Source organism: Taeniopygia guttata, chromosome 10 (assembly GCF_048771995.1).
Source record: "Taeniopygia guttata chromosome 10, bTaeGut7.mat, whole genome shotgun sequence".
NCBI classification, from domain to species: domain Eukaryota; kingdom Metazoa; phylum Chordata; class Aves; order Passeriformes; family Estrildidae; genus Taeniopygia; species Taeniopygia guttata.
The window spans coordinates 7182330-7208083 of record NC_133035.1 but is presented as its reverse complement, the minus strand read 5'-3'; the positions used below and the strand labels follow the sequence as shown (position 1 = coordinate 7208083).

Here is a 25754-nt window from a genome sequence, read left to right as displayed (position 1 = left end):
TCTCTTTGGTCCCTCTGCTGAGGTTTAGAGTGGATGTTGCCTGGCATCATGGGACTTGTGCTTGTCTTCTCTGCAGTTACAGGTATTTCTATTTTCCTGTGCCTATTTTGAGTAATGGAGAAGTCTCTTTATGTGATTAGTGGAGTTATGTCTTCCATATGCTGTGTCTGTAAAGCAAACACTGTCCCCACCTCCAAACAGGTACAGTCCAAGTCTGGAAGTAGAATATCTTTTCCATATTAACTCAACGAGGATTTTTTCGCAACAGTTCTTACAGACTTTTGTTTCTTGGTTGATTTTTTTATACTTACACCTAAGACACACACAGTATTGCTCTATTACTTATATTAAAATGTAGAACATGCTGGCATGGATATTATGTTAGCATGTTTACTATTTGACACTGCCTTCCCTCTGAATTCTCCTGTGCTGGACTTAATGCCAACTGAACCATAAAGAATATTTCAGAGGAATTTCTCAGAACCTCCTTCTAGTAAGTGTTTCCGAACGGAGTGAGTGGCCACTATTTAAGGTAATTAAATCCCTCTTCAGGCCCCCAGTGTTGCGTAGACCATTTTGTATTTACTTCCACACTACAGATTTTACAGAAAATACAACATTGGGGTGAAACTCCTGTAACTTTCCTTGGAAAGTTAATACAATTGAGCAGAAATGTCAGCATTTACCTTCTGGGATTGCAGTTTGGTATCAGAGTGAGAACAAAGGTTGTGTCTGTGAAGAGGAAGGAGCCCATGGGTCAAATCTGCATGGTGCTGTCCCTTGATTGTGTGGGTGTGAGGGAAGGGGAACAAAATCCTTTTTAAGAAGAAGTATTATATATTCTCTTCCCTCCCTCAGTCCAGGAGGAAAAAAGAGAATTACGACTCCAAGCCGTTCTCCTGCTTGCACTTGTTTTTCAGAATGCAGGTGTACAGTGCTGTATCTCAGAGCTATCCAAACAATAACAATTCCTATGGCATTAAAGGAGAGTTCTGAAGTAGAATGGCACTTCCTTCCCTTCAAGACATTTGGACAGAGGCCAGAATTTTGGGAAGCTCTAATATAAAATAGCCACATGTGGCTATCTGGGGAAAACCACCCAAATTTTTAGTTACAGCAGTTAAATTTTACATCTCCCAGGCAGGAAGCTTCAAAGAAACATGAATGAAAAAAACGCCAAACCCCTGTCTTCTAGACCTCTTCAGGGATACAAGAATATTGTAAGTAATGCAATCAGAAATCACCTGTTTTGTGTACTCTACCAGGATGCACATACCCTGCTACCTTTTGTGGGAGTGTAAAATGAGCATAACAGTTCTCAACTTTGTGTTGCTTTTTTGCCCATGTGTGATGATAACCTGCAAATTTAAATGCAGGGCCAGAACAAGTCCCAGATAATGCAGTGTTGGCACAGGCAGCACAGTGGCCCAGTTATGACCTGGCTGTAACACAGTGCTACCTTAGCAATGACACACTTACGTATAGACACTTTTTTTTTCTGTAATTGCCCAACTCAACATTATTTATGCTGTAAAATGTATGCCTTAAAAACAAGAATGTAGGAAACTGGCATTTTAATAAAAAGTATGCAAGTATTAATGCAGGGTGGAGCAGGTGAATTAGAAGGTGATATCTGATCAAAGAAGTTCTGAAAGGAGTAGAAAAATTACTCATAGGTAGGTTTTCAGGCATATTTTTGAGATGGAGATTATTGCCATTCCAAACATTTATTGTTTATGATGAATACTTTCAAAGCTGTAGTGGGAATCAAGTGTGCAATTACCACAGATTTTCCATGAGAGCTGGGGTGCCGCCTGCATTTCCCCCCTTTTAAGAGCTCTGCATGTATGTGAATATTTTGCTTGCTGTTGAACCTCCCTGGAGTCAGTGGGGTCACCCCTGGGTGTCAAGTTACCCATGTGCTCTATCGAGCTTAGTAGTTTTAGAATATTTTCACAATGATAAGAGTTAGATGACCTGACATATTTATGCCAGTGTGAGATCACCTCATAACTCATGAATGTGAATAGTATGAATGTGTTATTCAAAGTACTCCCTAACGAGGGAAAATACTTCAGACTACATAAAGCTTATTTTATAGAACAAGTTGTATACTTCAACATATTTAAAGTTTTAAAGGGTTTGACCTTACTTTAGTTTTACTGCTGAGTTTGCCATTAGCCATAAGCTATTTTGAAAACTTAGGTGAGACATATCTGGTACACATACCTCCTGCACAGAAATTAATTGAATCCTTGGTATGTAACCAATCTGGGGCTGATGCAATTGCTAAACTTCCTTGTGATTGTAATGAGAATGAGAAACTGGTAAGACTTTAAATTAGGTACATGGGACAATATTTGAGTGTGGAGCTCCATTTCAAAATATTTGGCACTTAGTGCTAAATGGAATGACAGAAAGCTTTATAATGGCAAGTGGTTTTTTTTTCAAAGAGATGTGAACACATTTGTTTCCTTCTCTTTGCCTGATTTAATTGTTTAAAACTCTACAAGCTGATAACTTTTTTATAAAATCCAAATGCACCTATATTAATAAATATAGTGAAAACTGAAGAAAGGAAAGGAAAAAAGCACAATACATGGCAAAACAACTCTGAAACAAGTACAGCAAAGCAGTCAACAAGTACTCAGCAGCATCAAAGAGAGAGTCTTTCAGAAAAGTGATGCATAATATGGTTAAAAAAAACCTTCCAGAAAACACAGGTTACAAGTCCAGAAAAATACTCAGAAATCTTCAGTTCCTTTCAGGATAAGAAGAGAACTCCAATAAGTTAGTTTGCAGTGTTAGTTTAAGAGAAAAAAAAAAAAAAAAAAAAAAGTGGCCTTACAGTGCAAATCTGCAAATCAACTGCATTTAGACATTTAGAACCAGCAATGATGATTAAAGGTCACCTTATATTATGCCCTGATTATCAGGTTGGAATATTTCTGGGTCTTAATTTGCATGGAAGCATTCACTAATGTTTATTAAGTTATAGAGTTGAAAACAATGTAGAAAACAACAGTGGAATACTTACATCTCTCTCCCATTGCCAGACATTTTGAATCCTCCAAAAGGACTTTGGGCATTTAAGGCATTGTAGCAATTTATCCTGTAACAGGAGGAGGCATTAAGTCCAACTGCACTGCCAGAAAGACCTTTGGATAACTCAGAGAGAGGCTGAAACTTGTGGAGCTAAGGGCACTCTATACCTCTTAGTTAATAACAAACTTGTTTCGTGTTGAAAAGAAATGAGGGATTTATGATACAAAAACAACAGGCTGCTTCTCACTCCTAAGGAGAATTGGATTTGACCTGTGAAGGCAGGAGGAGAACACCATATCCTTGGACACCTCTTCAGTAATGAACTGTTAATCTGCTGCCAAACCTCAGTGCCAATTTATAACAAAGCTGTTAGATTTTTCTCTCTAGTTTCTTGCAGATCTTTACTCAGATTTGACATACTAAATTGCAAGCTACTGAACTCTAGAGTTGGGATTCCCCATTCCTAAAGACTGGAGAGGAGGTGTCCCCTGAGTTCCTTAATGTTGTAGAAAGTAGGTAATCTTTTGTGCCTTTAGTAAACCCTGCCAGGTTCCCTGTGCTCCCCAGCAAGGATCGTTTATCCCGGCTGTTTTCAGTAAAGCTGCTCGGCAGTGGCTGCCGTGCTCCTGGGAAGCAAGGTGCTTCCCAGCCCCAGCAGCATTCCCCAGCAATGAGCAGCCACAGAACCTCCCCACTGCTGTTCCATGGCTTGCCCAGTGATCCATCCCTAGGATGGGCTGCATAAATATTCTTAACAAAGGGTGCAAAACTGAAGTGAAATTATGATAGTGAGTCAAACTCTTTTATCTTCAAGAGTGGGAGTGGGATAACTTCTGCTTACCAGACTGTCCCAGCCTGCATTGCTGAAGAGACTGTCAGAGCCTTGTTTATGTCATTTGTAAAGACAGCAGCTACCAGCCCAAAATCAGAGTTGTTGGCTCTCTCTATAACTTCATCCATGGTTTTAAATCTCAGTATTTCTTGAACAGGCCCAAAAATCTGCAAGAAAGATTAATAATTAATAAACTGCTCACCTCAGAGCATTTTATTCTTGTTTCATTCTGCTTTCTTAATTATCTTCTCTCTCCTATTATACTCTTTAAAATTTCCCACAGCAAAATTTAGTGATAAATAGTGATAATATCTGTCTGTAAAACTGCATGCATTTTTCAAAGCAGGTGCCTCAGGCGAACTTGTCCATTCTACACATATCTCCTCTTTGGTATCTGAGACTTTACAGTAAGTGACAAAAATTGAGCTTCCTTACCCAGCTGTTGTCACTTGCTGTGTGTATAAGGAGTTCTGAAAAGATATTTTTTTTAATATGGTCATAATTTTCACTCTGAAGGTTTTGTCTTAGAAATTAAACAAAAGGGGAAAAAATGTAATATTTAGGATATTTTAAAAAGATCTTGCCCACACATGTGAATACCTCCTCCTTGGCAATCCGCATGTCATCTGTTACGTTGGAAAACACCGTAGGTTCAATGAAGAATCCCTTTCTCCCCAGCCCCTTTCCCCCACATTCAAGTTTTGCTCCTTCAGTAATGCCACTTTGAATCAGCTCCAAGATCTTGTTGTATTGTTTTTTATCAATCTGAAAGAGAGAAAAAGATGTTTGATGTGCAGACCATGTACTTGACAACCAAGTTCAAATAGGTGCTTTTAGACAAGCCATGTTCCAGTGAGTTGGTTCCTGCTTCCATTCACTGCTCTTTGAGCTGCAGATGCCAAAATCTACAAGCAGGTGCTGACTGTGACCTCGGGCTTAGACTTCTTAAGATGTGTCACCTTGTGTTTGTGGCTTAACCCACACTCTTGATAAACAGTCTAGTTTACAAGCACAAATAAAGCAGATCATTAGGTTTTGTCCCAGATTAACTTCCTAAAAATGTTATAAGCCTAGCTGTTTATTAGTGGCAGGAACATTTTCTAAAGACTTATTTCTGATTATGCCCATCTTCTGCTTTGAATTTCTGGATATCCAAGCACAGTTATGGTTGTAGACAGTTCTTGACAGTTAAGTCTCACAGAGACTTTTAAGAGCTTCTCACAGTTTACAGCTGTGTTTTGGGGGCTGAAGATCCAAATCTTGCTCTTAAAACTGGGAGGCACACATTGATATTTAAAGTGGTATTTTTTTATTTAACAAGAAACATCTCAGAGATGCACAGCTTATTTACTCCTTTAGAATTTTAATCTTGAAAGCATGTATCATGGCAGCTACCCTGGACCTTGAGTGAGTGTTCACTGACTGATCTCTGCCTTAGTGGAGTTTAAATACTTCCAGGCACCTCCTGAGCTGTAGAGCCAATGCCCTACTCCTTTACCTGTGGACCTTGTTCTGTAGTTGGGTCAAAAGGACTCCCCACAACTCTCCTCTTTGCACGTTCTACACTTCTTCTAACAAACTCTTCGTAGATTGATTCCTCCACGTAAATCCGTGAGCCTGCAGTGCAGCATTGACCTTGGTTGAAGAAGACTCCTTGGTGAGCTTGTTCCACAGCGTAGTCCACTGGAAAACAAGACAGCACATGTTGCGCTGGAACACTGTGGGCAAATCTGCCTTTGCACCAGTTCTGTGTGTATTACACAGTGTCACATTCCTGAAACTTCAGTAGTAGCATTTAGTTAAATAAAAGTAAATCAAGATACCCTGTAGTTGTGTCAGGTCAGAAATGAGGATGATTCCCACTGGAAAAGCTAAGACAGTGCCTCAGAAGTCAATAGGAGTAAGGTATGCAAGAACAACTTCACCAATGTCATATACCCAGCAACATGTCATTTACCAAGTAAAGCCCTTAAGTGAACCCCAGAAGCAGAATGTGCCCCACATAAATACATCTGACTGGGTCACTATAGAAGAAGAAAATTAGTCTGTGATCCCAGGTTGGCAATGGGCTGTTAATACTTCCTGTGTGAGAATTACAGCAAACCAAATACATGCGAGAATTTGGCTTTGATAATGGCAAGACCTGTCCTTCCCAAAAAGCCAGATTCTTTTTCTGCAACATAGAAATTTCTTCTTGGCCCATGCAAATGACTGGTAAGGCCTTAAAATTATAGGTCTGTAACAGAAAAATCAACCCTCGATTTCTACTCTTAACTTCCTTGGAGGTACAACTAACACATTCTGTCCAAACAGGACAGAGGATTTGGTCATATTTAGACATTCAAGGCCACATTCTTACTTTGGGTGTAATAACTCTCTAGACAAGAATAATGAATTAATCCCTAAACACTGATGCCCTGCAGCACTTTAATACCTCTGTTACCAGTTGTAGCACTTTGGAGCATTGCTTAAAGTATAATTTTTTATGGACTAAACAAAGCAACAGTGCTCTACTTTCAGCACATTCTAGACAACTCTATCGAACAGAAATGTCTTTTTATGCCCTCAGTGTGGTCTTAAGAAAAATTATACGGGCTGTTCCCTGGACCACATTTAAATTTTCCCTGGCAGCTCCATGGAGATTGAAAGCACTAATGGATAGCTGTGATTAACTAATGTTTCTTCTCTATTGTTAACAGTTTTTCACCATGAGGGGCTCTAACCATTCTTTGTTTTTTTGGTGCACTAAACCTTCAGCAGCTTTATCATGCTTTCTGCTAACTTTTGGCACACAGTGTTCCTCAAGCAGAACAAAGAACTCCTTTGGAATAGTGAGCCCGTTGCTGTTTTTAAATAATCAGAGCCTTGAAGTTTAAATCTTAGGCCAAGTACTGGAGGTTGTAATTGTGGGAAGACCAGAGAGCAGTTGTCCTTCCCCCATGGAAGGTCATAACACAGACCTGCCCCTGGCACATGTCATGCTAGTAGAAATGTTTAGGTGCTCAAGTGTGAGATAGCAGGTGAGGGACATTTGAGGTGTGGTGATATCTGGTGGGAAGTGGAGATGAGTAATGGGGGTAGAAGGCTGCAATATTCATGTCTGCCTCCAGCTGACAAGAGCCTTTCAGCTTACCAGGATGACTGGCTGAAATTTCAATCCTTGACTCGGTAAAGCACTTCTTTGTAGAAAATCTGCTGGAATTTGTCAGGCTTTCCCTAGTTTTTCAGATATTGATACATATTGAAAATGGATACAGGATTGTAAACATCTTTTGTAAATGCTGCTATTCAAAATCATTCTATTCAATTCCCTCTTTTAAATGAGAAGACCAGATCCTTATGTGTCTATTGGGGTTGCAAAATTCTCAGAAAGGGCATTGAGTACAGTGTGCCTGCACCCAGCCTGAAACAAGAGCTCAGAGCAAGGTGTGAACCATCTCATTCATCTTAACTGGTGTTAGCTTCAAAACCTCCAAATTTAGATACCAACATTATAACTATTTTGTTGCTGATCATTTAAGCAGAAACTTCCAGTTTGTGCTTATATCTTATCCTAAACAGCTGTCCTGTACCTTCTCAGGTGCCAGAAATCTCAGCTGCACAACATCATACATCTGCCAAAATTTTCGGCTCCCTGCACACAGTGGCAGTGAGGATATTTCAATACACAATTCTTTAGTTGTAAAAATTTTAAAAATTGAATAATCTCCCTTTACAGCTACTTAACAAAGGATATTGCACTGACTAGATTAACAAAAAGTTACATAAAAGTTGTACATAAAGGTTGTCCCTTTTTATAATTGCTTTGAACCAAAAAAAAAAAAAAAAAATCACAGATTTTCCAGATTTAAAGCACTAAATCACCTTGCTGCAATGCATAGGATGGCAAATGCGTGTGGGAGTAACTGAAAAACATCATGTCCTATATGCTTGGTTATAACCTTTTTTCTGCTCTCTCGTTGACTATGAATCTGTGGGTTCAAAAACTGTATTTTATAAAAGACAGCACACCTTAGATTGCTTCTATAAGACTGAAAAATTACCATTAGATACAGCTGTATTGCTTCACTTCACTTTATATGAAAGATGTGCCCTAAAAATAGTTTTAAAAAAACTGGAAAAAACATAATGCAATCATGTTTTTACCAAAAATATGGAAGTGCTGACTTACAATCAGCATCTGCGAAAATAATGTTTGGGCTTTTCCCACCCAGCTCCAGTGTAACTCTCTTCAAATTACTCCTTCCAGCTGCTTCTTGGATCAGCTTCCCAACCTGAAAGGAAATGGAGACACATTTTACAGGGAATGTAGTCATACAGTTAATTTTAACAGCCAGGGTTGGCTATCAGTAGAGCAGAGCTTTAAATAATCCAACAGGTCCTTTGTTCCAAACATATTCTCATCAGTAGTGGACAGCTTTTTTTTGGGGTTTTTTTTTTTTGGTTTTTTGTTTTGTTGTTTTTTTTTTTTTCCTAGAAACTGAGATGGGATAAGGCACAGCACTAAGTTTGTGTACCATTTACCCCTGTACACCTATGCTAAAATGGCTTTCTTTTAGGCTATTTTAGGAGGGCTGAATTAGAAATTTGAAGTGACTACAATTGCTTCCATCCAAACTACTGATATGTTCACAAGGCTTAATACATCAAATTCTGATGAAATCATCTTCCTCTTCTGCAGGATTCACAGCACAGTACAGAGCAGAATACCAAGTAGGCAAGAAGTTTCAAAAGCACCATCCCAGACCTGACCCACAGCTGTATCACAGATAATCTTAATATGGGTTGAGGAGGTCAAAATCACCTCCAAAATGTCTTTGTAGATTGTGGGGTCAGCTGGAGCAGCCACAAGTTGCAGATCTTACCAATGAACATGAGCACACATTAAAAGGAGTAGCAGTCTGACAGCTACAGATTTGATGTGCTTCCACATCAGTACAGTTGGAGGGGAAACTGTGCTCCCTGGAAATTCTCCTCTCCCTGGATCAACAAATCTAAAATAGATCACCTTTTGTATGGTTGTATTATAACTGTGACAATTTTGCAGCTAAGGAAGTAATCACTGATAGATTTAGGCTCCTACATAGTAAAGCACAGGACTAAAAGTACCTGTTGAATATTGAGAAGCCTAAGAACTTTGGTAAGTGCTTTATTTTAACTGGGACATGTTTTAATGTCACACAGAAAATTAGAGGTGAAGTGAAATGGGAATGAGTCCAGATCTGCGTTTTTTTCTCTCCATGTAGTACTGTGGTCTCTCTTTTTTCTATTTCTAAGGTTATGTGAGTGAAATTCCCTGCAGCAAGGGGTTAATGGATGAGAAGCTGAACCTCTTAGAAAATTGAAGGCAGTCTGCTAGAGAAAGTTATGTCAGCACTGGAGTAATCAGAAAGCAAATGAAACAGAAACCAGGGCCCCCAAAGGGAAAAAAAAAAAAAGGAAAAACCCCACAGGATAATGAAGGAATTGTGAACCACTTCATGTACCTTTGTGATTAACTGTTTATCTGGTGATACCACAGTTGAGTGTGACTAAGATTTTTTCCTTAAAAAAAAAAAAAAAAAAAAGGAAAAGCTTTTTTTCTTTACCCCTGTATTGATGGAATGGAGTGTTGACATTATCATGAAATTCCTTGCATATCCCCTTAATTGGAGCTGATTTTATTGCTATGTTTGACTGACAGCCAGAAGTGAACCTGAAAAAAAAGGATCCTTTTTGCCTTCCACCCCCACCACATATATCGAGCACGTCATCTGGAAATTCCATCCTCTCAAACTGTGCTGAAAATGTACACTGGAAACCAGAGTTCTGTGTTTATAGCCCGTGCCAGCCAATGCCATTCACACCCTCACTGCTTTGAACCTCCCTCTCTCAAAGAACAGCAGGTATTTCCCCTCAAAAATTCACAAAGAGCAGGACAGACCAAGAAAGCCAGAGCAATGTGTCCAGCCCTCATCTCTCTTCTTTCCATTCTACTTTAATGCCAAAACACTTATGTACATGTAAGTAAAGATTTTGAAAGGATTCCATGCAAATAAGTAATTGACAAGTATGCAAGTCCAAGTAGAGTATATGGTAAATATTCAAGTCCAAAGGGCTTTGAGACAGTGGTGTTAATTTGGAAAAGTGTAGTCTGAGGTATTTTTAATACAGGGAAGTTGTCAAGTTTCCCAGTAAAAACTTAATAGAAGGCTTCACTGTGTCTTTCCTGTTAGAGATCAGTGTGGACATCAGGATGGTGGGACTCATGCTGCTCAGCATTTTTGTTCACTGTGCTCCCGTTGTGCCCTGTGCGCCTACAAGTTGAGAAAAGTCTCAGGGAAGGCACCAGCACCGTGGTTATTTAGTGACAAAGGCGGCCTTTTGTGCCTGAGCCTCTCTTTATGGAGAAAGACAGCATGAAAGGGATAAGTGATAGTGTTGCAATGTGCCTGGGCTTTCAGGACACGCTTCCCGCGGTGTCTCTCAGCTCGATCCCTGAGCTCCCAATAGGCAGCACAGCCCGGAGAGGCAACGCTGGAAGAGAGGACTCCCCCACAGATAATGGAGCTGTGTGATTATTCAGCAGGAATGTTGGCAGAGAAAGCCCTGACTCCCCAACCTTGTTTTGAATAGGCTTCAAGATTGATATCAGGAGTATCCCCGGATAGCTTGTGAAGTACCATAACCTTGTAAGCTGCATGGAGGGTGAGGCAGATGTAATTTGGTCCACCTCAAAGAAAACAATTTGTTATGCAGACCAACAAAAACAAAGATTAAAAAAGTAGTTTGAGGCTCTCCTGTGCAACAGAGCTATTTGAAGGATAGTGCTGGAAGGGTCTGTTTCTGGTCTGTCAATGGTGTGACACTGGGTAGTGAGTAGGTATCATGATCTAAAACATTTGATTGTTGTTTATTTATGCCTTCTCTATATGGAAGTTTAATGTCTCTTTCAAGAGGAGGCTTAAGCAGTCGCATTTTAAATACTTTGCGCAGAAATTTAAAAACGTTTGTTGCCTTTCATGTTCTCCTAATTTTCTGTTTTCAGACAGAAATCTACATTTCTAAAGGCTACAGGTGTGTTTGCCTGTTACTGTTAGAGCACTCAAAGTCTCAGGAGTCAAAAGCAAACCTCCAAGGTTTGTGCTACTTCCTCTTCAGCTCTGTCATTCAGAATGTCTGGGTTCTCCTCTGCTCTGAACCCTCCTTTGCTCACAGATAAACAGTAAATCATCAGGAAACACCTGAATATAGGGGAGCTGCAGTCTAGCTGAACAGCAGGTCATTTTCCTGACACTGCCACAGACAAGACAGTGAAGGGAAGAACTGCACAGGGAGATGGATGGATTAGAATATTCCATGAACAGTGCAAAATATGACAGAGGAGATATACATCATTAGTTAGCTGTTTTAAATAATAACCTCTATACCTTTCTTGGGATATTGAAAGAATATCTGTAGGACAGTAAGTGGTTCAAGTTACAAGACATTGATTAAGTTTTGTGGAGATGATGTGGCCAGACAGAAATTTTCAATGTTTTCTGGAAGTACAATTTTCTCTCTCCCGCTATTGAGACACTGGATGTCGTTGTTTTGGCAAAGCCCTCAAACCCATGCTGCTGCTCACTCAGTCTGCCTTATTTATTATGAATTCCAGATTATATGCAAAATCTTTCTGACAAGCATTTAAGAGCCTCCTGGCATGTTCAGGGTGTGTCTCCTGCAATGACGAGCAACTTTGGAATACTGGCACAAAGAGGAGCAGCTTCATTTGACTGTGCAATACCCTATATGAGGAGCAGCCCTGAAAAGAATATACTAAATAGTGCAGCATAAGTACAAAGGCAATTCTAAACACAAATTCCTGGAGAGAATCCTAAGCTATAAATGGCTCATTTGTTAAATCCTGGCCCCATGGAAGTCTGTGGCTAAACTCCTGATAATGTTGATAGGACTGATACACCATCCTGTTTGTATTGGATTTTAGAAGGTGATTCCTTTTGACATGTATCTTTTGTAGACAAAGAGGCACAACAGTTGCCCAGGAACAGTTTCCTAAGTCCTACCAAAAACACAAAGGAAGGAGAAGGGAAACATTTTCTCATTCAGGAGATACAAGCTGTCCAAGATAGGATCCAAAAGATTCCACAGGAGTAGGAATGAATGTTAATGCAGCCTCCCTAAATCCTTACACAGGACATGTGTGTACCACCATAAGCTCACAGACTTCTCAGAACAAGTCAGATCACCTTTAGGATTCTTATTGCTAAAGTAGAAAATGCCAGGTTGCAATTTTTCATGAAGTCTAAAACCAGCAAGAGATTGTGTGATCCAGAAGAGCTCACCCAACCCATTGCCTGTGCAGTAGGAAGACATTCTGTCTACATCATGCATTGGGACATTCATCTCACTTTGGAAATGAAAGGAGAATCCTGCTGAGTAAATTAGAATCAGTGGTAATACAGCTGTTAGCTACAAACATTTGTTTGGCATGAATCAATCTCAACTCTCCTGTAGTTTGCTTTGATGGTCTCTCTAGTATCTTGTTGACTAATGATGAGATCATGGTTTGTTAATCTAAGTGCATAAAGAAAACATTCTGGCAAGCAAAATGCAGACTCTTTTGCTGGGTTTATTGCAGTTGTTTATAGACCTTTTGTTTACACAGGCATCCAAACCAATTTGTTGGATATTTATTTGGGTTACTCTACAGAGCTGCCTGAACAGAGACCTGAATCCTATCTTAAATCTGTCTGCATTTTAATGGGTTGTAGTTTGAACAAAGTGGAAACCAGCCACTTAGGATACATTTCTTGTTGGCCAGAACTTCAAATGTTTTGTGTGCTATCTATAATTCTCATCTTGAGAGCATTTAACAACTGGAGGGAGTTGTAAGCCAGTCTGATTTGGAGGTTACACATTTGGTTTTAAACAGAAGTTATTAGAACTCATTAAGCTTTTGCAACAATCAAAATACAATTTTTATCCCAGGCAGGGCTTTAAATCTGCATTCTAAAATGTTTATAACTTCTTACTCTCCATAATCATCTCTAATTTTAAACCCAGAACATATTGCCCTCAACTATTCCCTATGTACCAGGAACTTATAGGTACACCACCCCCACACCAGTTCCAGTTCAGATAGAGCACACAGGTAGTGACTTGGGCAGACAGCTCACAGCAGGAAAATGGCTGTATTTGCAAAGCCTTAACTGAGCTCACAGATCTGAATGGAAATAAAGGCAAATTAAGAGTAAACTGGCTTCTGATAGCTGCTTTTTTTTCCTAATGAAAGCCTTTCATCTTTTTTGCATAGCAAAAGTTCTTTCAGAGAATAAGAAAATATAAAGAAACTCTTTGCATTTGTGTAAAATTGTCCCCTCATCAGCATTTGTCTTGGAAATACATAAAGCCCACTGTTACTTCACTGGGCAAGAGACTTGCAGAACATCCGTACTTCTGAGCACTGCAGCCTAACAGCAGACACGGGAATGCCAGACATCCTGAGTTTGGACCTGTTCTTAAAGTCAGAAATTGTAAATTACTAGTTTTAATTAAATTGTTGCTAATATGTTTTTAAAGGAATTCAGACAAGAATATGTGGAACTGTGAAGAAGCTGAGGCAGAGAGGGGCGAAAGGACAGGCATGTACAGTAAACTGTGGGGATAGTGGGACACAGCTGAGCTTTACAGTACCTCTCCCATGCTCCCAGTGAGTGGGAGTTTCACCCTACAGCTCGGGACCAGAAGAAACAAGGAGAAATTCAGTAAGATGTAATGAGATATGTACATTGATTATGGACTTTCAAGGAAAGGTAGGAAAAGGATAGAAGCAACTGTTAACATGGTCATATTGGCTGGAAGAAAGTTTGGTTATGGCAGTTTAAATTTCTTCTGATTGTGGAAGATGAGGAAAAATGTGTCAGTGAAGCCTGAGAGGAGATTGCTGTAATTAAGGAGGATCATGGATTAGCCCTGGTTCACTAAAACCAGCACAGTAAAAATAAACATTTTGGTTAGAATGCCTGTACCAAACAGGCTGCTGAAGAGTGAACCGAAGCAAGCAGAGAAGCCAAGAAAGCTACTGGAATCTAAGGAGGCACAGTATTTTAGGTGGGCTTTCATACTCAGTGTGATTTTATTTCTTTCAGTGTGACAGTTGTCAGAGTGAAAACCATAGCCTGCCAGGTGTTTGCAGAACACTTCCCCTTCCAAGTGAGCTGTGGAGGGAAGAGCTTTGAGATCCATGTACTAGGGGACTGGGAGAGGAAGATGATGCATGGGAGAGTGTTTCATAAGAAGCAGATAGGCTGAGGGATGATAGAGTTGGCAGACTGGTCTTTTAATGTGTGCAAGCAAACCCATAAAAGGAGGAGCAGCAGGAAAGATGGAGAGAAGTGAAATCAAACAGTAATGGCACCAGAGAAAAAGAGTTCTCTCTGCTTTTTCCTGCATTATTTGGTTGTGGGGGGAGTAAATAGCAGTATTTTTAAAAATTCAGAGCACCTGAGAATCTAAAACCTAGAGAAGAGAATGCATACTGGATAGCTCTAAACTAGAAATCAGAAGCAGAAGTTGAAAGTTATTTCTGTGTTGTCATTGCATGGGCACGGGCTTGAGGCCTCCCAGTCATCAGGAGTGTCAAGAGGTACTGGAGCAATGCACGGGTGACAAGGCCATTGGCACATGGAATACAAGTGTCCACATGCACCTCTGGGCTCAGGAAGTGTGTTAATCCCTGATTGTCAGAAGCTGTGAGGCTGCAGCAAGGAAAGGATCACTCTACACATGGATCACTCTCTTCTTCTGTGAGCATCTGGTACTGGTCCTGTTGCAAGATAAGGTGTGAGGCTGGAGGCTCTGTGGTGTGGCTTTATTGAGGTAAGGTTGTGAACTTGGCCTTTTGGCTCGTATTTCTATGGATTGAGTTCTACAAATATTGGAACACATTAGCTTTTTTTTCCCTTTTTTTTTTTTTTTTTTTTTTTTTAGGAGGAGCAGCCTGTTCTCTGCCTTTCAAGAACACTACAGAAAAAAATAGCCTTTTTTTGTGATTTTTACAGGCAAATGGAGAGTTTTCATTAGTCATATGTATACTTCAAATGTAAAGAACTTATATAAAAGAATCTCATGGTGAAAACTTGAGAAAAACCTGTGCTTCAGAATCTCAATTTAAAGATCTTTGCATTTGTACTGATAGGTTTTATCATTAACTTGCCCATCATGAGCTGCCTTAGCTAGCACATGGATGGAATGGAGTTAATAGGTGGTGTTTATACACCTACTGGCTATTGGAAATCCCCATCACTGGAGTGTACAGTTGACATGCTTCAGACAAGAACCAGAGATACAAAATATTTCCATTATTATTTCACTAGAACTTGAAATCTGCTTTGGAGGAGTCAGATACTCTAGTCCAGCTCATATCAGAACATGGTGTTTAAAATGTTACAATGTTGACTTGCTCTTACAAAAATTCAGTGTTACAGGAAATCAGAAACAATATGGAATAGTTTACACTAACTCTGCATTAAAACGATCCATCTGTTCTTGCTTTAGGTTCTTAGAGAATTGCTTTTTCATCTCTGTAATGCTTTTCACTTCCTATTAGTAAGGCTTTTAAAGGTAGACACTGAGTTAGTATAAAACCCACAGCTTTTGAGTTTAAACGCCTATTAAAACTAAAGCTGTCTGGAACTACAATAAAAATTTATTTTGGCTACAAGAGACAACTTTGAAACCTAACCCATCTGTATTTTTCCTCTTCCAAACAGTGCAACATCCTGTATAATAGAGTATTTATCTTAAACAGAGACCACATATCTTTATGAAAACAATTGTTTCAACTTAATTTATGGGGGGTAATCAGCTCATATTAAAATTTTCAGTATTCCAGGATGCTAATCTTAATTGGATACAGGAGATGTAATGACTAGAGTAATTCCATAGAATAATCTGAAATCTGATGTAACCATTGACTTAGAATGTAACCTGTGTATATTAGAATCTGAAGTTGTCATTAAAAAATCATGTACAGGCATATAGTAATTGCAAAATACCTATGTATGCAAATTAGGCATACAACTGCAGTTACATTTTCCTGGTAATTTAGGTTTGTGTGTGACTTGCAAACTCAATTACAGAATACTTCCACCAGAATAATTTATTTGAAATAATTGAGCTGGTCTCTGCAATCCTTGCGCCCACCAGGGAGCCCACCAGGGAGATACCCACACATATCTAGCAGGGCGGCATGGTCAGTGAATTTATCAACACAAATCAAAAACAAATTGCCTCACTGTGAAGAGCAGTATCCCTGGGATAAAGCATAAAGTCTTCCACTGCCACGAGTGGGAGTCAAACATATCAAAGGGAGACTGGATCCCTGGGGTTTAGCTCCCTCCACACAATAGTTTGTCAGATTCTGAATTGAAAAGGGCCGGGTTTAGCACTCTCTAAATATAACCAGCCCTGAAACTCCCACAGAGATTCCTTTCTGTCTGCCTTCAGACGATGAGATAAGGCCCCTTCTCCTGTGACTTCAGTCTGGAGTACCTCTGTCATCCCCACCCCAACCCTGATAACAGCCAGCTTGGCACATATTTGAGAGCAAGATGTGATGAGAGTTTTGGGGATTAGTCTTCCCGTAGATTGCAGCCTTCCTCTTCAGAGTGAGCCTCCTCTCTAACATCTGCAGCATAGACTCCTAGCAAGGCATTTTGGCATCCAGGAGACAACTGTCTCCCTTCATCCTCTGGCCAGCTTCTTTCCATCATTTTGGGAACTGAAACATTGGATAATCTCCTTTTCTCCCTGCATTCCTTCCCTTTTAGGCCTCCTCCTCAACCTTAATATACTTGTATGCAGCATCAAAGTAGAAGTATATTTGCACAATTTGCTCCCTTCCTCTCCCTTTTCCCCAAGTACAGCAGGATACACAAATTATGGATGTTAAAGCAGCACTTATGTGTGCTATGATATACAAGGGATGTTCTGCCTACTTGCATGTGATTCACATCCTCATAAGCCCACAGGAAATCCCAGCAATATTTTTCCAGGCATATCTCCTGTGCTGAGGTGCTGAGCACAGCAGGGGCTGGAGGAAAGGAGCTGCTTGTGCTTGGGAAGTCCTGTGGTACATAAGTTTAGCTGGGAAGCACAGACAACTGTAATTTAGATGTAGCTCTTTTACCCAGTGGCAGTAAGAAATATAGTACAAGGACTGAAGTATTTATTCATGTTTTACAGTAATGTGTGAAGCCTCTTACCTCAGTGGATCCAGTGAAAGCAATTTTATCAATGCCAACATGAGAGGCTATGGCTGCACCAACAATTGGACCAAATCCTGGCAAAATATTGACAACTCCTGGTGGAAAGCCAGCCTGTCAAAATAGGAATGAATGAAGGTAAGCATGACTTATGAGAACTGTTAGAGCATGTTAAAGCAGGCATGTGCTGGTGTTTCCTTCCCCACAAGGAGAGACATACTTCACTCCCCTCAATTCTTCTTACCTCCTTGATGAGGGCACCCATATAGAGAGCACTGAGTGGTGTTTGTTCTGCTGGTTTAATAACTACTGTATTGCCACAGCACAGAGCTGGAGCAATCTTCCATGCAAACATCAGCAGGGGGAAGTTCCACTGTAGGAAAAAAAAAGTTGATAGATGGAAAAATATTGCGGTGGTGTTTTGTTTTCAAGATGTCAAGCTGATACCTCACTTATTTCTCAGGCTGATCCTCAACATAAATCTTTCCCAGCACAAAGCAAGGATTTTTTTCAAAATAACTGCCATTAAGAAAGCAACAGTGACTTCTTAGTTCTTTCTCTCCTGTTCAAAGAAATACAACCCCCACCTGCAATCTCCATTTAAAAAGTTCTGTTATCTGTTAAATTTTTAAGTCACAACTTTTTATTGCATTTACTGTTTTGCTATTGGCACTTTTAATTCCCCCATGAAAATAGGTCTTGCTTCTGATATATTTGGAAAGAACTGTTTGTTAATGTTGAAGCAGTTTTGGATGTAAATTTCATATCCCATCTTAAGATACAAAATTTATACTCAAAATTATATAATCCTTAATTGATGGCATTGCAATAAAAAGTCCATAAATGTCAATGTTCAATCAAAGCATTTCATTTTCTTGAAGACTTCTTACTGAGAAATCTATATGGAAGATGTTAAAAGGACACTAAAAAAGAAGTTGAGAAACTCTTTGCTGCTATAAAATTTTGAATTGTCCTTCATTGAACTGCAGCAGATGATGTAGTGAATTATATTAGTTCAATGCACAAACATGCCTTGGATAAAGATAAAAGTAACAAGCCTTTTGCACCAAGGCCTGATCCTAGCAGGTTAAGTGGATAGTCCTGCTGATTTTAGTGAAAATTTCAGAGTAATAAGATAACTGTGTTTTCACAATCACTCTTACAAATGCATACAACAGTCTGTTTTAGAAGGAGAATAGAAAATATCAGTCACAGAGTCAGCCACTGGCCAGAACGTGTTGCTGCCTGATGCATATCAGCTGCCACTCTCAGACATCTCTCTAGCCCCTGGCTAGCTTGAAAAAATACACAACTGTCTTTCCTTCACAGAACACCCAATATTTTACTCCCTCTGTTGTTTATAAACTCCGGAGACAAAGTGATGTTTTAATTCCATCTCCAGTACATAAACCTGGGAGGGGAGCTGTCGGGCCAGCAGTATGCTAACAGCCTGCACTTCTAATGGCATTGCAAGGAGAGCTCACAGCAGTTTTATAGGGCACTATATAGCCCTGTTTATGCTACAGCACTGCCAAAGAGCACGTTTTGATGGAAGCTGGGATGTGAAAGAGGATGAGGAGTTCAGTGTTAGACTTGCTGTTTAATTTTATTTTTGAATAATGTATTTGCTCAGGCAATGGCCAAGCACATGCGGCAGCCTGGGCTGTTCTCTGGGACTGGTAGCATGGAGGAAATACAGAACAGATCAGCAGTGGTGTTAGAAGAGATGGATATGACAGCCATCTTCAGGCTTTGGACAACAAAACTGAGGGAAGAACGAACATGTATTGTAGATGGCTGGGTACCCTGAACAAAGGTTTACACATCTAAACTAAATAAATCCTGGTTTTGGCATGATGCTCGGCCTATGGCCAAGTTCCTTCAGCAGGTCTGTCAGTTAAGCTCAGTGAAACAAGCATAAGAGATGTCCAGCAAGACAGGGCTTAGATACTGGGGCTGTCATTTAGTAAATGCTTATCCATGTGCCTGGCTGAGGAACAGGGACAGAGCTGTGGAATCTCTCATTCATAACGACCAAGTCAGGAGAGTGTGTAGGTGTTTGCGGGATGGCTGTAGCCACAGACTCTCTGAGTCATTGCACGTTTCTCTGGGTTTCTGCTGAGTGCCAAACACAAAAGCCACCCCTTAACAAAGAAATGAAACAGCAACAAATATAAATAGGAAAAAAGGGCTTAACATTGATAAAGTAATATTTTCTGGCTGCTCCTCTTGTAATGGAATTGCTCAGTGTTTCTGCTTAGTGGCTTTGTCATAATGCAAACAAAATAAAAAATCAACATCCACAAAAAAAAACAGAGAATGGCCTGATTATTCCCTCAGTGTTTTGTCAAGCAAAAAAGCTTCCATGCAATATTTTAATAGCTGTATGTGAGCCTCCCATTGAAATTTCTGCCAAAGCTGGTTAACTGGCTCTTCTGAAAAAGTTACCCTCTCAGTGCAATTCCCATGCTGTGTTCAGCAAGATTTTATTATGAGGGTGTCTGCTGGGGTGTAGGGGGAGTATTGAATTTGATGAAATGATGTGTTTCTCTCTCCCAACAAATAAAACAAACATTTCATGTCTTCTATTAGCTACACAATGTTAATTGTAATTATATGTCTCCTGGAGTTTCCTTTTCTCCTCCAGCCTTGTAAAAGAAATAGCAGGAAAGAATGGAATTAAAATACATCACATTCTCCCAGGAACTGAGGAGCCTGTTAAATCACAGTAAAAACTAAATAAATAAAGAGACTACCACAGCAAAGCATCAATTTTCCATAAGTTGTGTGAACATCCATAACCACTGACAGCATATTAACACTGTGTTTTGCTTTGCTTGTTTTAATCATGTGAATTCTATGACTTGAGAACTTAACTCCTAATAACAGAGCCTAAACCCTATTAGCATGTTCAAATAAGCATTTGCAGGGAGGCTGTTAAAGATATGTCAACAATATGAGCTCAGCTTTTTTCGTAATGGAAAACACACATAGCTGAAGACCATGTTTTATGTGTCTTTAAAGAGAGCTGGTTCAAATGAAAATAAATAGAAAGCACTAGTAGAGATACTCACAGGGATGATCTGTCCACACACTCCAATGGGTTCATGTCTTGTAAACGTAAAATAATCTCCATCTGAAACAGATGAGCATGCTTACTCTCAAGTGCAGTTTGACTTGGCAGAACAAAAAAAAAATTAAAATAGAGGGAGGGAAAAACTCTAAGGATCAGCCTTTGATGGCAGTAAAAGAAATAAAGAAGCCATGGAAGTGTTTTTTTGTGAGCCAGCATGGGAAACCTAGGCTCACGAGCAACCTAATTGTTCTTTCTGTAGAACAAAGGAAGCACGCTTCCCATCAGAAAGTAACCTGCTTTGTTCCTTGGCAAAGAGCTGTATTGCACATAAAATTGCAGTAGCATGGAAGCACTTACTGGTCTCAGCTGATTTAAGGGTAGAGAAGTGAAGAGTCACAAAGGCAATTTCCTGAAAGGCATGAGTGGAGCACAGCAATATAAAGGTGTATCTACAACCCAAGTGTGGGGTAATAGAGTAACATTCAGCTGACTCATCTGCCACTGAGGACACGGGCAGTGTGAAGTGATGGAATGATGTACACCGTCTCTAGATGTGCAATGAAGAGGGAAAGTTTGTGACTTGTGTCACTGAGCATCATTTACTTTCTGTGGTCTGGGAGCACATGCTGAGGTTACACATGCAGGTTTTTTCCCAGTTAACAAAGAGCCAGAAAGGGACTTGCTGTGTGGGGACCAGTTAAAGGATCTGTTAAGGTGCTGTCTAACCAGTAGTTTTGTTAGTGTGCTTGGCCTGCATCTGTGCAAAGTTGATTTACTGCGCCTCTGTACCTCAGTTGAGTCTCGTAGCTGTATAAACTAGCCCAGACTCAAACTATCTCTGAATTTAGGTCAGATGCTTTTTAGTGAGGGCACAGCTGAGGGAAAGGCTATGCTAAAGGTATGAGCTGAATGTGCCCCTTGGCCTGTAGTGCTTGGTCATCTAGAAGAATGCAAATCTCTTAACTTGGGAAAATAATTTCAGCTAAGTGTGTGAGAATGATGAGGTTACCTAGGCTTAATGGCAGGAGATGATTTACCAGGATAAGAAAAGGTTAGACAGCGGAAAGGAGTAAGAGGAGGAGGAGGAGAGATTGCAGGGCTTTTGCTCCCATTGTTCTGTCTGACACAGGGTATGTGCTTTCCCTCCCAGTCTGGGCTGGGAAGTGGCTGCCCCAGGCTCTCTCCCATTCAGTCCAGAGCTGGAGCCACCCTGGGGAAGGGTTTGACTTCACAATGGACAGTGTGGTTTGGGAACCTGCTGCAATATCCTCTAAGATATATCTGGTAACAATAAACAGGTTAATCCTTAAAGTTTCTTGGGCTTAAGGAAAGACTTCAACTTGAATTTGATTAGAAATAACTTATTGCAGGTCTGCTTATTTCTATCCACCTACTTTACAGGATTTGCTCAGTAGAAACCTGAGCTAAAGTAGCTAATAAGTCAGCTGGGGGCCAGGTACAGAATAATTATGAGAAAGGTAATAATAGTCTGCAACCAAGACAGGGACAGAACAGAGAAAATAAAGGAGGGAGGGAAAGAGAGAAAAAAGATTCAGGAACAGGCAGAAGAAAATAGTTTATCAGTTAGTTTGCGCTGCATTGACAAAACATCGTTGTAATGTTTTGATCTCCAGATGTCTGACAACTCCCCAGTGGAGATGAGAATATTTGTGTCACAAAGATGATCAGTTTGATTTTCCAGGTTTTCTTTCACAGATGCTAGCAGTGGTTCACAGACCGTAGGGAGATTCATCAGATCTGACATAAGCGAAGTAGAAGTCAAAATACAGAGAAGTACATACAAGCAAAACTAAGTGCTCAAGGGAACACACGAGGAGTCAGCTAAAAATATCAGCTTGTACTGGGTAGTACTGTGAGAGGTGGGTTCTCAGCCAGAAGGATGGTGGCAACATAACAGTAACACAGTTACATTAGCAGTGTCTGACTTTAGATTGTCACTGCATAATCACTGCCACATGTCTGTGTGCTTCATCACACGGAGTTATAGATAACCTGAACCTCTTGCCAAGGCAGACAAATGGTGGTTAATTCTGCCCAGTGTAGGCAGAACGATCTTTCCGCAGAGCGGTCCTCCCATGCAGAACTGCTCTCCCTGCTGTCTCCCACTAGACTCTAGACAGATGCCCTTTTTGACACCTACTTCCAAAGTTCATCCTCCACAGATTTGCTGTCAAGATGGGATTTTTGAGGTTTCTTTCTAACAATATCTTTGGGAACATATGTGACTTGAAGTTATTCAGAAGCCTTGGATGTCTCTGGACAGGCCAAAGGATCATCTAAGAGCCACCCTCTCCATAACATAGAACAAGCTGTTACCATGACAAAATAGCTCAATAATTAAATGAGCTTAATTCCATTATTCTAAACAGTGAGCATAGAAATGTCCCTTGTGCTTAGAAATTATACAGGAGACTTTTTAAATGTTTGAGAGTTTTAAGTCATGCTAATGACCCTTATTCTAAGACACTGTGGCTGATGAGTGTTATTCTTGTCCTTTACTAGGTGGCTGCCAGAAGAACATTGCCTGAGAGGGACCTGACACTGATCCCACATCCAATCTAAAATTTTGTGTAAAAAGGGTATTTTTAATATACGCAGCTGAAGTAAACCGACATTCTTCAGTCCTCACTGATATTAATAGAGCAAGATCAATTTGCAGCTGCTTAGCACCTGGCCCAAAAACTTTCATTTTTTAATCAGAAAGCAAGTCCCATTTATCCAGGGATCTCACTTTGGGACAGCAATATCTTCCACAGATGTGTTTGCTTAGATTTCCATCAGGAGTCTCCAGCATGGATATTTTATTTGCATAACAACCATAATACAGTCCTATGCCTCATATAGCAGGACACAGCAAACAAGTAGGTGAGGAGTGCTGAATTGGTTCTTTAAACTATATCATAGCATATAGTGCTTTAAAGATACATTTCTGCTTGCATTCGGTTTATTAGTTTAACATTTTCTGGTCTAGCCTCATTCTGTTTTAATTTAAATCATCAAGGCTTTACGCTTGGGAGCAAGCAAAGGGCAGTCTGAAGGTTTTGTAGCTCTGGGGCCAAAAGGAATGTGACTGTAAAACACACTTCTTCTTCTACTTGTCTATCAATTGCCTATTTTTATTTTAAAGGAAAAGAAAGCTTCAACAAAAACAGCAACAAAATATTGGGAGGTTTCAGATTTATTAGCACACTGAATAGACAAGACTTAATAGTGGGGTTTTTTGGTTTTGTTGTCTTGCTTATCTTTATCGAGCTGATGGTAAGTGAACGTAAAGAGCACTGCTGTTTAACACTGGCTTTGCTCTAAAATAGCTTCATGAGAATGACAAATTTATGATGTGAAAGCAGAGCAATAAAGAGAAGTGTTAAATGAAGAATAATTGATCCCCTGAAAATCTGTGAATAGACTTATGATTCTACACTACCGAAAACTGTGTTAGCACAAAGTTTGCACTGAAGAAGGCATGCTGAAAATGTGCCTTCCTTTCACCCAGCATAGTCCACCTTACTAAAAAAAAAATCGGGTTATATTCTATAAGGTACTTGAAACCAAGAATAAGCAGAGAATATTTATTCTCCTTAATCTGGCAGTGCCTTTTGGTGGCTGACCTAATTTCTGTGTACCTGTGGGGCTAAAGAGTGAGAAGGAGGCATTCACTGACCAGGGAGAAAGAGATTAGGGAACAGGAAATTTGCTGAATACATGAATTTATGGTGTGGTCTGCACTTTTGTATGATTAAATGTGAAGTGCAAGCAGCAAAACTGGGATTTAAGAATCTCAGCCTAAATAACTGTGGAAAACTTTGACTCCTTGCAGGAATGTCTACACCTGAAACATTATTACTGTCATTCCTTTGGTGAAAATAAAATAGTGAAGATAAACATCAGTCAGTGCACACTGCAATTTTAATAAGATGAAACACAAAAATGAGTAAAACTGCAAGCAGAGTTACATGATGTTTCCCTTCTGAAAATTTGGGAGGCACATTTTCAGTTTATCTGCTTGCCTCACTTGGGTAGTTTGGTGCTTTGCTATAGAGAGGCATTGCAGATACTGTGTCCCACAGTGAAACACCAGGGAAATAGCTGGGCAACAGCAACAAGCATTTATCCCTGAGTGCCCTCCTGGCCTTACTGGGTAAAGTGGAATAAACATGCATGTGCAATGGGCATGTGTGCCATGAATCCAAAAGGAATCCACACAATGAATGTTTGTTTTCCTTCATGTTTTTCCAGAGATTTACTTTATGCAGGTGAAGATGAGTACACTTATCTTTATGATTGCACCTACTTAAAATAATTTTCTTCTATTTTGCCATGTTGTATAATTATAGCACTTGGTACATCTAGTCCAGACTGCAAATGAATTTGTTTGCATCAGACAATGCAGGCTGTATTTGTTCAACAACTGGGAGGGGAGGGGCAGGAGGAAGAGACTTGTTAAATAAAAATAATGATAGTGATTTTTTCACATCTCTTTAGCAAAAGAATAAGAACATAATAATTTCCTAGCATGCATGAAAGTTTATCTCATATATATATAATATAAAACTCTTCCCACTGAATAATTTGAAAAGGCATCTATAAGAAAATATATCTCATATGTATGTAGTTCTCTATAGTAACATTAAGAACGCTCTCAAACTATAAATTAAGTTAGATCCAGTGTTAATCGAAGGTAAAATTATTTGCATCATATACAAACAAGATCTATACATAATGATAGTGTTTCTTAAAACAGGCAACCAACACTATTTCCATGAGTTCCAAGGTGTCTTTCAGGCTTATACCTCATCCATTTTTATACATGTATAAATATTTAAATGTCAGTATTGAGCTATCTCCTTCTCAGATTGATGCATGCAAAAGAAACCAAGCCCTCCCCATATGTGCATGTGGAGCAAACCAAGAGCAGGGCACCCAGTCCTGCCCTTGCTGACTTTCCAACATCTACTTCAGCAACACATTACACACTGTAGGAGCAGCCCAGGCTCCTCCTCTGCCTTCCACAAAGCTGTGAGCTACTATGCTTTAGTCTGGCCATGAGAAGGTTTAGGTGCATAACTTGCTTTAATTCCCCTTACCTACAGGAATGGTCATTCCATGGATTTTGTCTGCCCAACCAGCATAATACCTCAGGGTTTTTATGACTCCCTGGAGATCTACATAGAAAGCTTGCAAAAACGGTTTGCCGCTGTTCAGTGATTCCATAGTCTGCAGGACAAGAAAAAGTTAAGAGATGTAAGTATTGTAACATTTTTTGACTATTGTACCTAAGTATTCACCGTATTAACTGCTCTTGAACCATGACAAAGATTTTAACGATCAGTTGCACCTTGGTGTAGTTTTAACCCAGAAAGTTCAGAACAATTATCTGATCCCCTTTGTTACATCTTTTCACAAATGTGAACAAAAAGTATTTTCCTTGAAAAACCCACACTGTTTTTTTCTGGAGTACTCTGGAATGGCTATGATTTTAAGAATATATGTGTATGTTTATGTGTGTTTGTCTGTCTGTCTGTCTTGTGGATTT

The 25754-nt window shown here is 39.8% G+C and overlaps 1 protein-coding gene and 1 long non-coding RNA gene across 3 annotated transcripts in view; one reads left to right on the top strand and one right to left on the bottom strand.

Moving 5' to 3' along the window:
* ALDH1A2 (aldehyde dehydrogenase 1 family member A2) overlaps positions 1 to 25754 on the bottom strand; it is a 51354-nt gene that overhangs the window by 759 nt on the left and 24841 nt on the right. Inside the window, 11 exon segments of the mRNA NM_001076685.1 lie at positions 3038 to 3056; positions 3059 to 3064; positions 3066 to 3112; positions 3887 to 4044; positions 4478 to 4642; positions 5376 to 5560; positions 8049 to 8151; positions 17125 to 17238; positions 17369 to 17497; positions 20199 to 20260; positions 25306 to 25435. Coding sequence (NP_001070153.1) covers positions 3038 to 3056; positions 3059 to 3064; positions 3066 to 3112; positions 3887 to 4044; positions 4478 to 4642; positions 5376 to 5560; positions 8049 to 8151; positions 17125 to 17238; positions 17369 to 17497; positions 20199 to 20260; positions 25306 to 25435 — 1118 coding nt within the window.
* On the top strand, positions 1135 to 23081 carry LOC115496624 (uncharacterized). 2 transcript variants are annotated; one of them, XR_005981507.2, is made up of 3 exons: positions 1135 to 1220; positions 17105 to 17262; positions 22724 to 23081. It is a non-coding gene; the product is annotated as an uncharacterized lncRNA (long non-coding RNA). The 2 variants fall into 2 exon arrangements; XR_012057541.1 differs by lacking the exon at positions 1135 to 1220 and adding an exon at positions 13227 to 14737.